A 13325-nucleotide genomic window follows, 5' to 3' on the forward strand; every position below is an offset into this window, starting at 1 on the left:
GCACACAGGCACTTTGCCCCAGAGTAAGAAGCTGGTAAAGAAACGTTTTGTAATAAGTTACTAGCCGGCAGAATTGCCATGCTTCAATTGTGACAGGATGTCACCACCCAGGGCTGTTCTCCAGTGCTTCAGTTTGCTTCTTTGTTTTATTTATTATTTAAAACCTGGTGATCATAAAAGCCATTTCTAGCAGTGGTCATGGCCAAGCTGGGAGAGCTCTGTGAACTCTGGTATACTCTGAACAAAGCTTGAGACAGAAAGGTTCCCACAATTTCTCCTGGCTTAGCACCATGCTGCTCACTGGAGCAAGACTTGAACTTTGGAGCCATGCTTGGGGGACAAAGCATAGCACCAGCTCCACCTTGGAGAGACAAGGCTGCTGCACTACACCCAGTGGGTGCCCTCTTGCTTATGCCATAATTATGAACTACCATTTTGTAAATAACAGAACCACTGCAGAGCACAGGAGGTGCTTTTAAAGTGGTAATTCTGTGTCTTTTTATCTGTAATTGGGATAATTACTTACTTCTTTTAATCCCAGCCCACTTAACCACTTCAGTGCAAAGGGCTGATCTGAGGAATCTCATTTTCATTCAATGTCTCATCTTTGTATTTACCCATAGTCATTTACTGGCTTCAGTGCCTGATCTCTGCCTAGGCCACTTGTTCTTGCACTCAGCACTGGAGGAAAAGCAGGCTGATGCGACAAGAAGCTGTAACTTTTAAAACCTTTCCCATCCCTTACCCCTGCAGGACAGCAGAGAACCTTGAAATAGCTATAGAGCACATACAGAAACTGTTTGGCCACTGCCTGTGGGTAGCAAAAGCCTTTATCCAAGCCTAATGGAAAACAGACAGGAAACGCCATTGTCCTTTGTTGAGTTACAAACCATTCAGTTCCCACCAAAGCACAAATCACTATTTTTTTTTCCTTAGAATCATCATTAAAAGTGGGCCTTGAACCACCAAGCTGAGGTAAACTGAGCAGACTATACTAACATTGCTGAGTCTCTGTACAGCTGATCCTCAAGACAAGCTCTAAGTCATCCCTTGGGACACAGGCATGCTAACATGTCTTCTGCCAGTTCTGCTTAAGCATAGGAAGTCAAATTCTTCACATGGGCTGCCCCTGGACTGCACTACTTCCAAAGATGCTCGTCAGGAGACAAGCATCATCATCATCTTTTTAGATTTATTTTTGGATTTGTATATAGGTTCAAGAAGCATACAGAAGTATGAACTCAGTTCTTCATAATCATGCTAACATTGCTTGTCAAAAGGACATGCCAGATCCATCTGGCAGAGAAGACCATTACATTGAAGGTATTCCAGCGATCACCTCTCTAACCCATGAATACTGGTCAGGTGAATGGAAAAGGAGAAGCAGCAGAATCATCAGCTAGAACAGTCTGACAGAAACACAGGTAGTACTGCTTCAGATGGACTGATGCTATCGTCTGATATCTCCCTTCCTCTCAACCTATTGTAACAGGAGACCCAATCTTTTGTGGGCATCTCAAAAGGGAGATACAAACCTCAGATCCAGTCAGTTGTGCAATCCCTCTGGGAGATAGATATGTGTGTCCTCCTGATTAATAACATCAGAGATGGTGAAGGGAGACAACACAAACATTATTAGGTCAGAGATGCAAACTCCAGAGATTTCGAGCAAGAACGCCATTCTGCTCTTGGAGTTACGTATTCTATGAAATCTACAGGATCAAAGAGGCATTTGCAGCTTTTCACATAGGAAAGCTTATGCCTGTACCTAAGCTTCAAGTTATTCTTCTGTTTCAAACTAATCTCCACTAATACTTACTTTGTAAAAATAACTTTTCTTCTGAGTTAGCATGTCACTGTTTGGCAGCACACAAATAATTTTTTTAAATATGAAAAAAATTAATTTTGAGATTCCTAAGGCTTCTTTTTTAGAAAATGGAGATGGCCATTCTTTACCAAGAATTCAAAAGGGCAGAAGTCCCAGCTGCAGCACACTAGTCCTCACTGTTTGAGCAAGATACAGGACAAGTGGCTGGATAGCTTCTCCACAGAAGGGTTTCCAATCTTTACTGTGGTGGCCTATGTTGCCTAAAGCAGCACTGGCTGCAGCTCCAGCCACACACAGGAGCAGAAGATGCCACAGCAAATCTAACATATCCTCTGCCACAGCACAGGCACTGTGGGCAGTGCGAGCCACTGTCCCAAAAGCCAGGGAAGACATTCTGCAAAGCTGAGATTCATATATGCATTTACCTTAGATAAAAATTATTCTTAATTAAAAAATAACCCCAAAGGGTGTGTTTTAATTCTCTTTACAGAGAGGACTAGCCAAGAGGGCCACAACTCATACACCCCTGGAACACATGGCAGCAGCTAAACTGATTTTTAACAATACACATGCAAAAATCCCCCAAACTGGCCTTTAACATCATGGACAATGCTGAAATACAAAATGCTAATGTGGAAAACAGCAGGCAAGGGGTCTATAATTCTTGCTGAATCTTGATACTTTTAACTTATATTAAAAGAGAGAGGCCACTTTTTCTTCATCATTGGTGACAATTGATGAACTACTCTCCTCATAAAATAGCACAGCAGGGCACTGACTATGAGGATGTCTCCGAGTCAAGAGATGATCTTCAGGTCATGTGTGTTAACCTAGATGCTGACAAGTTTGCCTGTGATTGATGCTGTTTTCCTTCCTTTTTATAGAAAGTGAAGAAAGTCCTGTTTTTAGTGAAATGAATATAGAGTAAGGAGTGTAAAAGTAAGCAAAGGAGAAGAGCCCCACAGCCGACCCTAAATGCTTTAATGCCAGAGTCACAACTGATATCCAAACAAGATATGAAACGTAATTCCTTTAAAAACTTAACATTTCTGCAAAAGGTCAATACATATGCATATAAATACATAACATATATAAATCCCTCTACTTACATAGAGAGAAGTAAATACACATTCATGTATCAGTAAAGAGGGTATTTTTAAAGTCAGAAACACTGTATGGGAAAGATCTGGTATGCCTTTCTTTTCATGAGGCTGCCACAACATCAGCTTCAGAGGAACAATCAAAAACTCTTCCTCAAAGCACATGGTGAGAGTTTTCCCCAGGCTCACACTGGCATTATCAATGTGCTGCAATCCTCAGTTCCTTCAGCCTGGAAATAAGAAAGCTGAGAGCCCTTCTGAAGCCTGTTTCTAACCTCTCTGAACATACACTGGTCTCTAGGAACACATTAAAAGAGAAATAGATTGCTCTGTCGATCCATTATTGGAAGTGAGCAAACAAACTTTCAAGAATACAAGAGCACATAAACAACAAATCAGTAATACTGGAAAAATCAAAGAGGAGCCAAAGCAGATTCTCAATTTAAGGAAGCTATGAAAGCTTTTTCTTACATTCTTGATCTGTTGAAACAGAAATAATTGAGGCCTCCTCCTTTAAACTGAAAAGCCTCATCATTCCACAAAAACCTTGAAACAGCCACAGTCTCAAAACTCACACCCAGAGAAAGCTATATTTTGACAGACACTGATGACAGGAGCAAAGCTTACATGTTCCTCATATACAGACAAAAAAAGTATGTCTTTTTATTTTTAAGTCCACAATGTATTTATTTCTTCCTGCTGCTTTCCTAACTTCCTCCCACCGAGCTAAGTTGTGTCATCAGGCAAAAAGAAAATATTCACACCAGTTAAGATTTTCAGTTGTGAAAGAATTCTGATACAGTGATAGTCCTCCTGATAAAAATAGAAAGCATAACACTTAGAAGTGAAATATCTATTGAGAAAGAGAGCTAAAAAATATTCTAAATGCTACAAACCCAAAACACTGTGATTCAAGTAGGTAACTGATACGAGTTTGATCCCTTGACAATTAACTGAATTGTACGGTTAAATCCTGAAATATCTCTCTCAATACATATCTATATATATGTATATACATGTATATAGTTACTTACAAAATATTGTTTTTATTCCTGTATCTATTTGTTCATCAAATTTAAAATCAATGCAAACCTTTCAAGCAATTATTAAAATCCTGCATTTCAACAGTGCTGAATGCCTTCTCCCAGCCTCAGCAAGTTCAGCTTCTAGGGAAATCGGACAAGCATTTCTCAGATGGAGAGAAGCATCCCCATGGGACTGCACAGGAGAAAAACAGTTTGAGAACCACTGGAATAAGCCATTGGTCTATAATTGTCATTGATTAGTATGTATTCTTTAGTAAAAAAAACCAGGGAGATCTCTGATTCTTCACTGAGGCAGGTTTAAACATAATTAAACCCTGTCATGTATGCACAACTTTGTACTAAAAGGCCTCGCATCCCGCAAAGAGAAAAAGAAAAAAGTAAATAAAAAAGGGATAAAGAAGCTTCACATAGTAAGTAATTCATGGTGCATATTTTGAACAGAATTACAACACATACTAAACAGCTTAATTACAACCTCAAGTGATTACAGACACCCATGAGGGCAAGAAGTCCACCGCAGAACTGTTAAGCCTTTTGTTTCCTAGCCACTGTACACATTCCATTATAACTGTTTTAATACTAGCTCTCCTTCAGATATGTATGTGCATCCCAAAGAGACTGGAAAGAGTGGACATCCCATTATAATCTCCCTCATACACATATCCCAAGTGGCAGACTCAGGGCCAGGAGGAGACAAATAGCCTCCATCCTCACACCTGCCAATTCCCACATCTGGCTGTACACCAACTCTCGTGCTGCTGAGTAAACTGTGAACGTCTTAAAACCTTAAGGGGATGGGGCAGGGTGGGAGAAAAAAATTCAAGCAGAATTTTATTCTAGCATCATCTGACACAAGACAAAATTGCCCTGCTGAGCTGAACTAACTGAAAACTTTTTTAGAATCATAAGCATAAGTAGTTTAGCTATCTTTTTGGTGAGTTCAACAGAATGCATACTGAGAATGTTTACTTGAGATTTGATACAATTCCATTTGTGTACAGCTTTTACATCTGTTGCTAATGATATCAAATTATTGATTGTTCACTTTCTTATATTATTTAAACATTAACTATGCACTCAGCAACCTGATGCTTTTTTTCTTTCTCTTTTTTCCAGAGACCTTTTTATTTCTGTCTGTCTTTTGTTGTAATTACTTTGATCTTCCAAAGAGTATAATTAATTTACTGTTTATTTATTTCTATGAGAAAGGAAAAAAGTTTGACCTAGTAGATCTATATGTGGCAATTTGTAACAGAATCACATAGCTTATGTTTAGGAAATCATGGTTTTGATTAAGAAGCAACCATTTAGTTCCCACTGTTTTATTAAAACAGACATTAGCAGATAATAGGAAACACATTTAACACTGTAGACTGCATTTAGTTTGCAACGCCAATAAAGTTATTTTGAAGCCCCTTCCTATTTTGTATTTACCACAGCTCATGCGAATTGTTTTTTGCTTTTACTTTCTAGTAACCAGCTCTAGAGTTACACAACGATACGGGTGCTGGTTCTAAGGATTCTAAATCATAGCTTTACCTAATCTATCTAGCTACAGCCCACAAACTAATCACTGCATCATCCATTCACCTTCATGGAAGCCCTTTTTAAAATATTGTTAAAGGAGTACGTGATGACTGATGCATGTAATTCGAGTTACTGATTTTGCACACTAACTGAGCTGTCCTGCAGGACTATCTGGCTACAGAAAAGAAACAAAACAACATGAAACGGGAGATGATGAGAAACTGAAACCACCTAAAGAAGTGCCAAAGTCTTCCTGTTTGCAGGCAGTTAAGATTACTGCTCTGAAGTTGCATGACTGTTTATTCTCCATGCACCACTGTACCTGCCACAGACTCTTTGTTTTCTCTCCCACTCATATAGTTGATGAATCAACACTACTTGAACTGCTTTATAGCAGCTTGTGTTTACTTCACACATACCTTAACCTTCCTTTTTCTCCTCCTACTAACACACACATAAACTTCCAAACAGCAATGACTGGCTGTCTCTCTGAATAGCACAGATACAGAGTTATCTGGCAAACTCTTTGGGTTTGAATCCTTGACCTTTTGATTGAGGTTTCATTCTGCTTTTACTTCACTTAACAATTTAACTGTGCCCTTACTAAGTAAAAAAAAAGTAAAAGCGTAAGCTCTAAGAATGGAAGAAAGTAGAAGATAACAGTGTGCTAAAAATACTCAGAAGCTGTAGCAGTATCTCTAAGAACACTACAGTAAAGGGCTTCCAGTGCCTCTGCAACTGGCACCCTTGCTCAGTTTTGAAAAAAGAAAAAGAAAAAAGAAAAAAAGTGCCTATTTATGTTCTCCCAGAGCAGCAAGTAAAAGCAAATGGTGATGACCTCAAAACTGTTTGATTCCTTTGATTGCTTTTTAACCAAGAGGTTAAAGCACTTTGAATAAAATTCTGTTATTAAGAGACAGCATTTAGAGAAAAGAAACACTTCTGAGTCACACAATGGCAATTAGAGAGAAAAGAAAATATCTAGTTTATTTGGCATGAGGGTAGCCACATAATAAAATGTCCAATTAACATTTTTACTTCTAGCCTAAACCATTTTAGTAGGTAAAAAGGAACATCTCCTTGCCTGCACTGTTACACCAATCCTGCCTAGAGAATTTTCCTTCTAGATACAAATAATTTCACCACAGAATATTCTTTCTTTTTTCCCCTGGTGAAAATCTAATCATTGCAGAGCCCTGGCATGAGTGCCTTACAGGTATGCTCTGCACAAGCCAGATGTGCAGAGAAAAACCAGATGCCTCAGAACTTGTTCTGATGTTTCACACAATTTTGTTTCATTTGTTCCTAACTCAAGCAGCAGACTTTTTATGGTATTATTATGCAGATTTCTGGTCTGTCCTAAGGAAAAAAAACAAGCAACCTTTCGTAGCTTATGTTTGCCAGCCTTTTATGAGGAAAAGACAGCACACTCTTTTTGAAAGGTGCTAATCTTTACACAACTAAAAATACAATGGTTTCTCAGGAAGGACATGACATTATTCTATTTCTTCATGTTTGTAAATTCTGTTATGATTTTCCTGGCTACTGAAAGGATCACAGACAAAAACGACAGCAACAGTCTATGCCTGCCTTCAGACAATGAATCTTCCTTTCAGTGGTGTAAGACAGAGAAAAGCTATGGAAAAACCTTATCCCAGGATACAGCTCATCTCCAAGGGTGAATGGATATTTGGGGACAGAGGAGCCAAGAATTATGAAAAAGCTTTTGACTATCTTCTAGCTCATGAGCATTTAAAGCACACGAGTGCTTAAAGAAAAAAACCAAAACCCTACTAAAACAAGTAGTCCAGTGCACACCTAAGCCCCTCGTCAAAGAAAAGGGAGAACAGAAGAACAAACCACACATGATGGATGCTTGTCGCATCATTTTATGCACCACTGACAGGTGATCAGACAGTCCAGTGGTGAGAATGGGATGAATTTATTTACAATAATTTGACTGCCTCAGGCACTGGAGACCTAGTAATACAATTTCATTACAGAAAAAATACAAACAATGGGCTCCTTTCTCTTAACTTCACTGGGTGCAGCACCTTGTTATTTACATGTGTCTCCCAACAACCAGTATTAAATCCTCTGTATTCAGATTCAACAGGATAAAACACAGCAGGAATGCCAGTACTTTGCAGTATTGAAAACAGAGAAGAAGGGCACACAAGTCTAAAACTTTAAAACTAAAAAGGGTTTTAGCTTTCAGGAACAAAACCAAACTAAGGCAACTTACATAGCAATTTAACTTCTAAATCCTGAGATACTACAACATTTTCTTTCCAAAATGTTTTTGCTTAATTCAAAACACAGTTGATCTTTCAGCACAGTTAAATGGGATATATTAAGCATGTTTTGTGTCCTGTGTTTTCATGCCAGCCTTGTTTGTAAAGTATCAGATTTAATTTCAAATGTGCTGTGGCTGTGTCCTCTTTGTAGACAAATCCACAAATATTATTATTGCTTATTATTACTTTTATTTAAAGCAAATAATCTCAAACTGTCAGCAGAATTTCAAGAACTTGGAAAGCAAAATAAATCAATTTACCTTTAATCTTCTTGTACTTTTTGTACCATCTCCCAAACTCCTGGCACTTGGTTGCTGACACATTGGCATAGTATGTACTATTTACAATGGATGAAATCATACTCTGGAAGTATAGAAAGAAAAACAAAAAGAGATTTAAAATATCTTCCACAATTAGAAATCTTTTCCAGGAAAAGCAAATGACATGTGAGTGCATAATGATCATCCATTTGTGACTTTAAACCCAAAAGAACTGTCTGATGAGTACAAAAATTTGGTTTTATTCTCCAGTCTATATGCCCAGTCATGAATAAAATCACAAAATAATAATAACTATTTTGCACAAATATGTAAAAAACACATAGTACTAACCTACACTGAGACCTGCAGCACAGATAAGGAGTAAAGTTCTACTTTGCTTTGTACTTCTGATATTGCAATAGCTAAACTTTAATTGCATAACAATAGGCAGTGCCGTGCTGGGGAACACATGCTCACCGCACCAAGCACAATTTAGGAACCAGATCCTAAAGGTAAGATTAGATGCTGCAGCATGCATAATCCAAATAATGCTTTTCAGATGTCTCTGTTCTGCTTCCAAATGCAGCAAGACTGCACAGCCAAGAACTGGACAACATCCGTGCTACTTGCTGCAGAACAACAGTTAGGCAAATAAGTTAAATTAATATAATTTACAGAAACGTGTGAGTAGCCCTTGTGTGAAAAATCACCCAGAAGAGAAATTAGCAGTGCCATTCAGAGCACAGGGAACCACACATACTACAACACAGAGCAGTCAAAATCCACAAGAAAGCTCAACAAAACTGAAGTATCAGCACCCCTTGACTAACCAGCACCCCCGCCCTACTCTGCAAATTGCCCCTAAGCAACTCCATACAAGCTGACTGAAGAGACAGCTGCAGAGTGGTTTTCCAGCACCTTTTTATATCCAATAAAAAGGATATTTTATATCTGGGGTGCTTCTGCCCATGGGGTGGCAAACAGCCCCCTTACTGGTAGCTCTTCCATTCTACTTTTCCCTTCCCTTCCTCCATACTATAGAGGATGAATCCTTTTAACAATATTTTGCTCTCCTTTGCCCCTTTCCAAACCCTTCTAGGGTCAAATCATTCCTAGCACATGCACACTGTCAGCAAGGTAATGCAATCTAACAGCACTAATACACAGGAGCCAATGCATCTTCTCCACAGACTGTATTTTACTTTCTTCATGCCCTCTTCCTGCACTTATGTCAAAGCTCAGAGACAGCCCTGGCACTTTGTGCAACCCTTCTGCACCGAGAGGAGAGCAAGGAGAGCAAGCTCAAACCATGGCTTCAAGCTCTGGCCTACAGACTCCTGCAGGCTCTTGGCCATCTCTGGAAACCTACGAGGCTTTCGCACTGGCTCACTGAATTTAACAATGCTTTAAAAACAAAATCATCCCTGCCCTCTTCCAGGTTTATCCAGCCTCTGCAGGATTGTCTGCCCTATCCCATTCACTGCAGTATCTTAGGACTCTTGTCTGCTCCTAATGCTTGAGTGAGCAAAACTTTGTGAGCAAAACTGAGAGACCTAAAATAACTGGGAGATACAGACAGCTTTCAGTCTTCAACAGGTAATTTCAAGTTTCACTAAACAGGCTCTTCTGCCTTTTCACTCTACCTTTTCCACTCAAAGGGTGCTATGATGCACTGCAGTAGAGTCTGAAAGCTATGAAGTAAGAGCCTTGTTAAGTAGCAGCTCCAATTTCTAAAACTGAGATTCAATTTTCTAATTAAAATCAATATTTTGAGACATAAACCTAGCATTGTGGCAGTCAGCAGCAACTCCCTGCCCATAAATCTTCCCTTGCTCTACAGCATTTTAACAAGCAATAGAATTCAGAAAGCCTGACATGGCGATAGCCTCTGCTGAAGAAGGGTTTTGAACAAAGTTGAGCTAAGTTGGGGTTTTTTTGCATCACTTCAGTTAAATTTCCACTCACTAAGGAAGGGTGGGGAAATTGTTGAACTCTGTCTATATATCAATTTGGTTCTCTTAAATTTTTTGCGGGGTGGAGGTGGGGAGTTTCCTCCTCCAAATCATCCAGTTCTACAAGAAATCAATGTTACTGAAATCATGGAGCTATTAAATATCATCTTTATTTGAGAAAGAAAAGCTTAAACTAAATAGTAAAATCAAACAGAAAATCAATCACTGGTGAAAAAATCCCAGGACAGATTCTCTTCTGCAGGGGAAAGAACTATAACAACTTTCAAACCACACATCCTCACTATTATATGTAAAGGAACACTAGAGGTATTTCTGCTAGGAATCTTGGTATGTCTGCAGAAAGGAAATATCCACTTAAAAGAGGAGGGGGGGGGAGGAATCACTCACTAGTTGCAAATTTCTAAATAATGCATAATATTTCTGCAAAAATCCTTAAGGAAGGAATAAAGCAGCAGATGTGATTGGTGTGTGTGTGGCCATGACAGCCATGAGGAATGAAAACTACTTAGACCAGGAGCTAAGAAACATTCACACAAAGAAAATATGGTGCAGTAAGTTCAAGGAGAAAAACATGGGATACGCTCACATCCCAAGAAAGCTTGCTCCAGCAAAGAGACAAAATGCATGGTCAGGGCTGAAATGAGTTATACGACACAGAAAAGTCAAAGATTTCTATGAAAAGATGGAAATGCTGAAATAATTGCATTTCTTTCTGCCACATACACCCCCCCCCTCCCCCCCACCCACCCTGCTTCTCCCCAGCTTGGTTAACTGGGACTTATTTGTTTGAACAGGAGCCGTATGCTAAGGATAGCTAGCTGCAGACATGTAATACACCTAGCAGAAAAAAACCAGAACAATTTTAAATCAAAGTGAATGATTACATTTCCCATTAGCAGCAATCAGAATCCCCATCTGGGCTGCCTGGAGAGCTCGGGCACGGAGAACCAGAGACGGAGCCCCGTCGCTGGTGGGAGCGGGAGCTCCCCGTGCTGCCCCTCTCCACTCCTCTACTTGAGGCACTGTGAACACATTAATAAACAGCAGCATTTGCTCTGCGCTTGGACTCCTAAGAGACCACTCTGCAATTTGCTGCTGTCAATAATATATTAACCACAAGGGGGTTGTAATGACATTTCACATTTGGCACGATATTTTTTTAAAACTGATTTGGGAGAAAGAATTGTATTAGAGGCATATTCAGATGATGGTAATAGACAGCTTCTATGCAACCTTCCATTGTATCTTCTGCATTTTGTGAGCTAAACCAAAAGAGACTGAAATTTTTAATGGCAATAATAATAATGATACAAGCTGCATTCTGCAGTCCCAGTTCAAGGGTTAGTCACTACCCAAGGTGATTTATACCTGTGCTTAAAAGTGAGCAAGCTCAGTTTCCTAGAGAATGATCTCTTAGCTTTGTTCCTAAATAAATACTGGGGCAAGGATTTTAGCTGCTGTACTTCTGCCATCAGTAATTTTGTAAATATATGTCAGACTGAGGCTATAGAAGGAGTAAACCAACTGTAGCGTTTCCACCTGGTAGGCTTTGAAACTGAAGTGGGAGGAAACAGACCCAGACAACAAATGAATTCTGTATATGAAATGATGCATAGTTTAGTTATGCTGGATATTGAAGAAGACTGGGCAGAGACAACCATATGCTGCAATCATCATTAGCTGACCAGATTCCACAGATAATTCTATTTAAAGAGATTACACTTAAACTGTGTGAAAAGGAAAATACTTTGATATTCAATGTGTATGCCACACTTTGCCTATCTACAGTGACTGTTACTCCTTTACTAAATCAGCAAGTTCCATGGCTTTTCCTTACAAAACCCTTCCATTCCTGTTAGTTCTGTAGATCCTACATGGCTAAAGAAGGTGAAGAATGGCATTCCTACCAGCTCTGTATTTAATCTCTCTGCTTTCTCTGGAGGTGTAATCATAACACAGCGAGTCAAATTTGTAGTGAATAGAGATTATTCTCTTGGTTCATGGAGGCTTTGGATTATGAATTGCAGGATGAACATACAGTGCAATGGAAGTCAGACAATAACAGGAGAAAAAAATGTTGGATGTGAGCAAGCAAAGAAATGGATTTTTAGGAAGCAGGAATTACCCATGTTGTGACTTTTAAAAGATACAATGGACAGATTAACCTGATTCTAGCACACATTTTCAAAGGCAATATATTTTTCATGCCTAGGGAAGTTACCTGGTCTGGGTGCTAAAGTATTATTATGTTTTTTCTGAGAGGCAAGGAGAAGTAAGTCATAAAAATTTTATTAATGTCTCATTATGACAATCTGAAGTACAAATAGAGCTCATGACATCTGTAGGAACCTGTGTCATAGACATGACATCACTGCTGTTTAAAAGCAGTCACAGAGAATGAGGCTGAGTTTTTGTTCTTTTTTTAACATAATTACATATACATTTTTTTGTTGCTGTTTCCTAGAAATTGGGGCACAATTGTTAAAACTGCATACTTTTTATCATGGTTGCAGGCTGATGAGAGATATGCATGAGTTAGGGAGGAAGGCAAACCTCTTCTAGTGGGAAGAAGCCACTTGAATCTTTGAATGTATTTGAGAATCATTAGTCCTACTGCAATATATTCAGATAAAAAATCTAAATTAAGGATTTACATCTCTATGAAAAATCAATCAATTAATCCATAATTTTTACCTGGCAACCCACTAAGAAAACATGGTGTAAAGATACTTTTTAACACATTAATTAGAATTTCTCCTTTCTAAAGGAAAGAAATTTATTTGGTATTTATGGAATTGTTTAGTGTATGCTATTCACAAAACAAATATGAGCTTTAGTTCTTGCAAATCTTTCTTGCCCTAATCCTGCTGAAAGCACTGACCTGTGAGAGAGGGCATTCTTTGGCTAATGTGCTCTGATTCATCTCTTTGAGCAGTTCCTTTAAGGCATTGCGAACTGTGGCATGGTTCCACTGCTCTGCTGGCAAGTCTTCCAACTTCGAACAACTGTCAAAACAGAAAGCAAAAAGCAGATAGAAACATCACCTTCGCAGACACTTTTTGCGTGCAAGGGCTACACACCTTTAAGCAACAAGCACAACTCTGGAGTCTCCTGCTTGGCCAGCCCATCAAGGTGTTTCTCCCCTCTATCCCTCTCCCACCAAGCACAATTACCAGAAGATATGCACTTCAGCATGCAGCTGCTGATCCTTCTATGGCATATGTGTGCATAACCACTCCTGCTGAGGCCTGATGGAGAGCAAAGAAACTGCATAAAGCAAGCCCCAGGGATGGC

General features: G+C 39.1%; 1 protein-coding gene across 1 annotated transcript in view; it reads right to left on the reverse strand.

Moving 5' to 3' along the window:
• SATB2 (SATB homeobox 2) overlaps positions 1–13325 on the reverse strand; it is a 127220-nt gene that overhangs the window by 57432 nt on the left and 56463 nt on the right. The window contains exons 5-6 of the mRNA XM_056496733.1: positions 12913–13036; positions 8059–8161 (exon numbers count right to left, since the gene is read on the reverse strand). Of these exons, the coding sequence (XP_056352708.1) occupies positions 8059–8161; positions 12913–13036 (227 nt within the window). The remainder of the gene's footprint in view (positions 1–8058; positions 8162–12912; positions 13037–13325) is intronic.

Source organism: Oenanthe melanoleuca, chromosome 7, assembly GCF_029582105.1.
Source record: "Oenanthe melanoleuca isolate GR-GAL-2019-014 chromosome 7, OMel1.0, whole genome shotgun sequence".
Lineage (NCBI taxonomy): Eukaryota > Metazoa > Chordata > Aves > Passeriformes > Muscicapidae > Oenanthe > Oenanthe melanoleuca.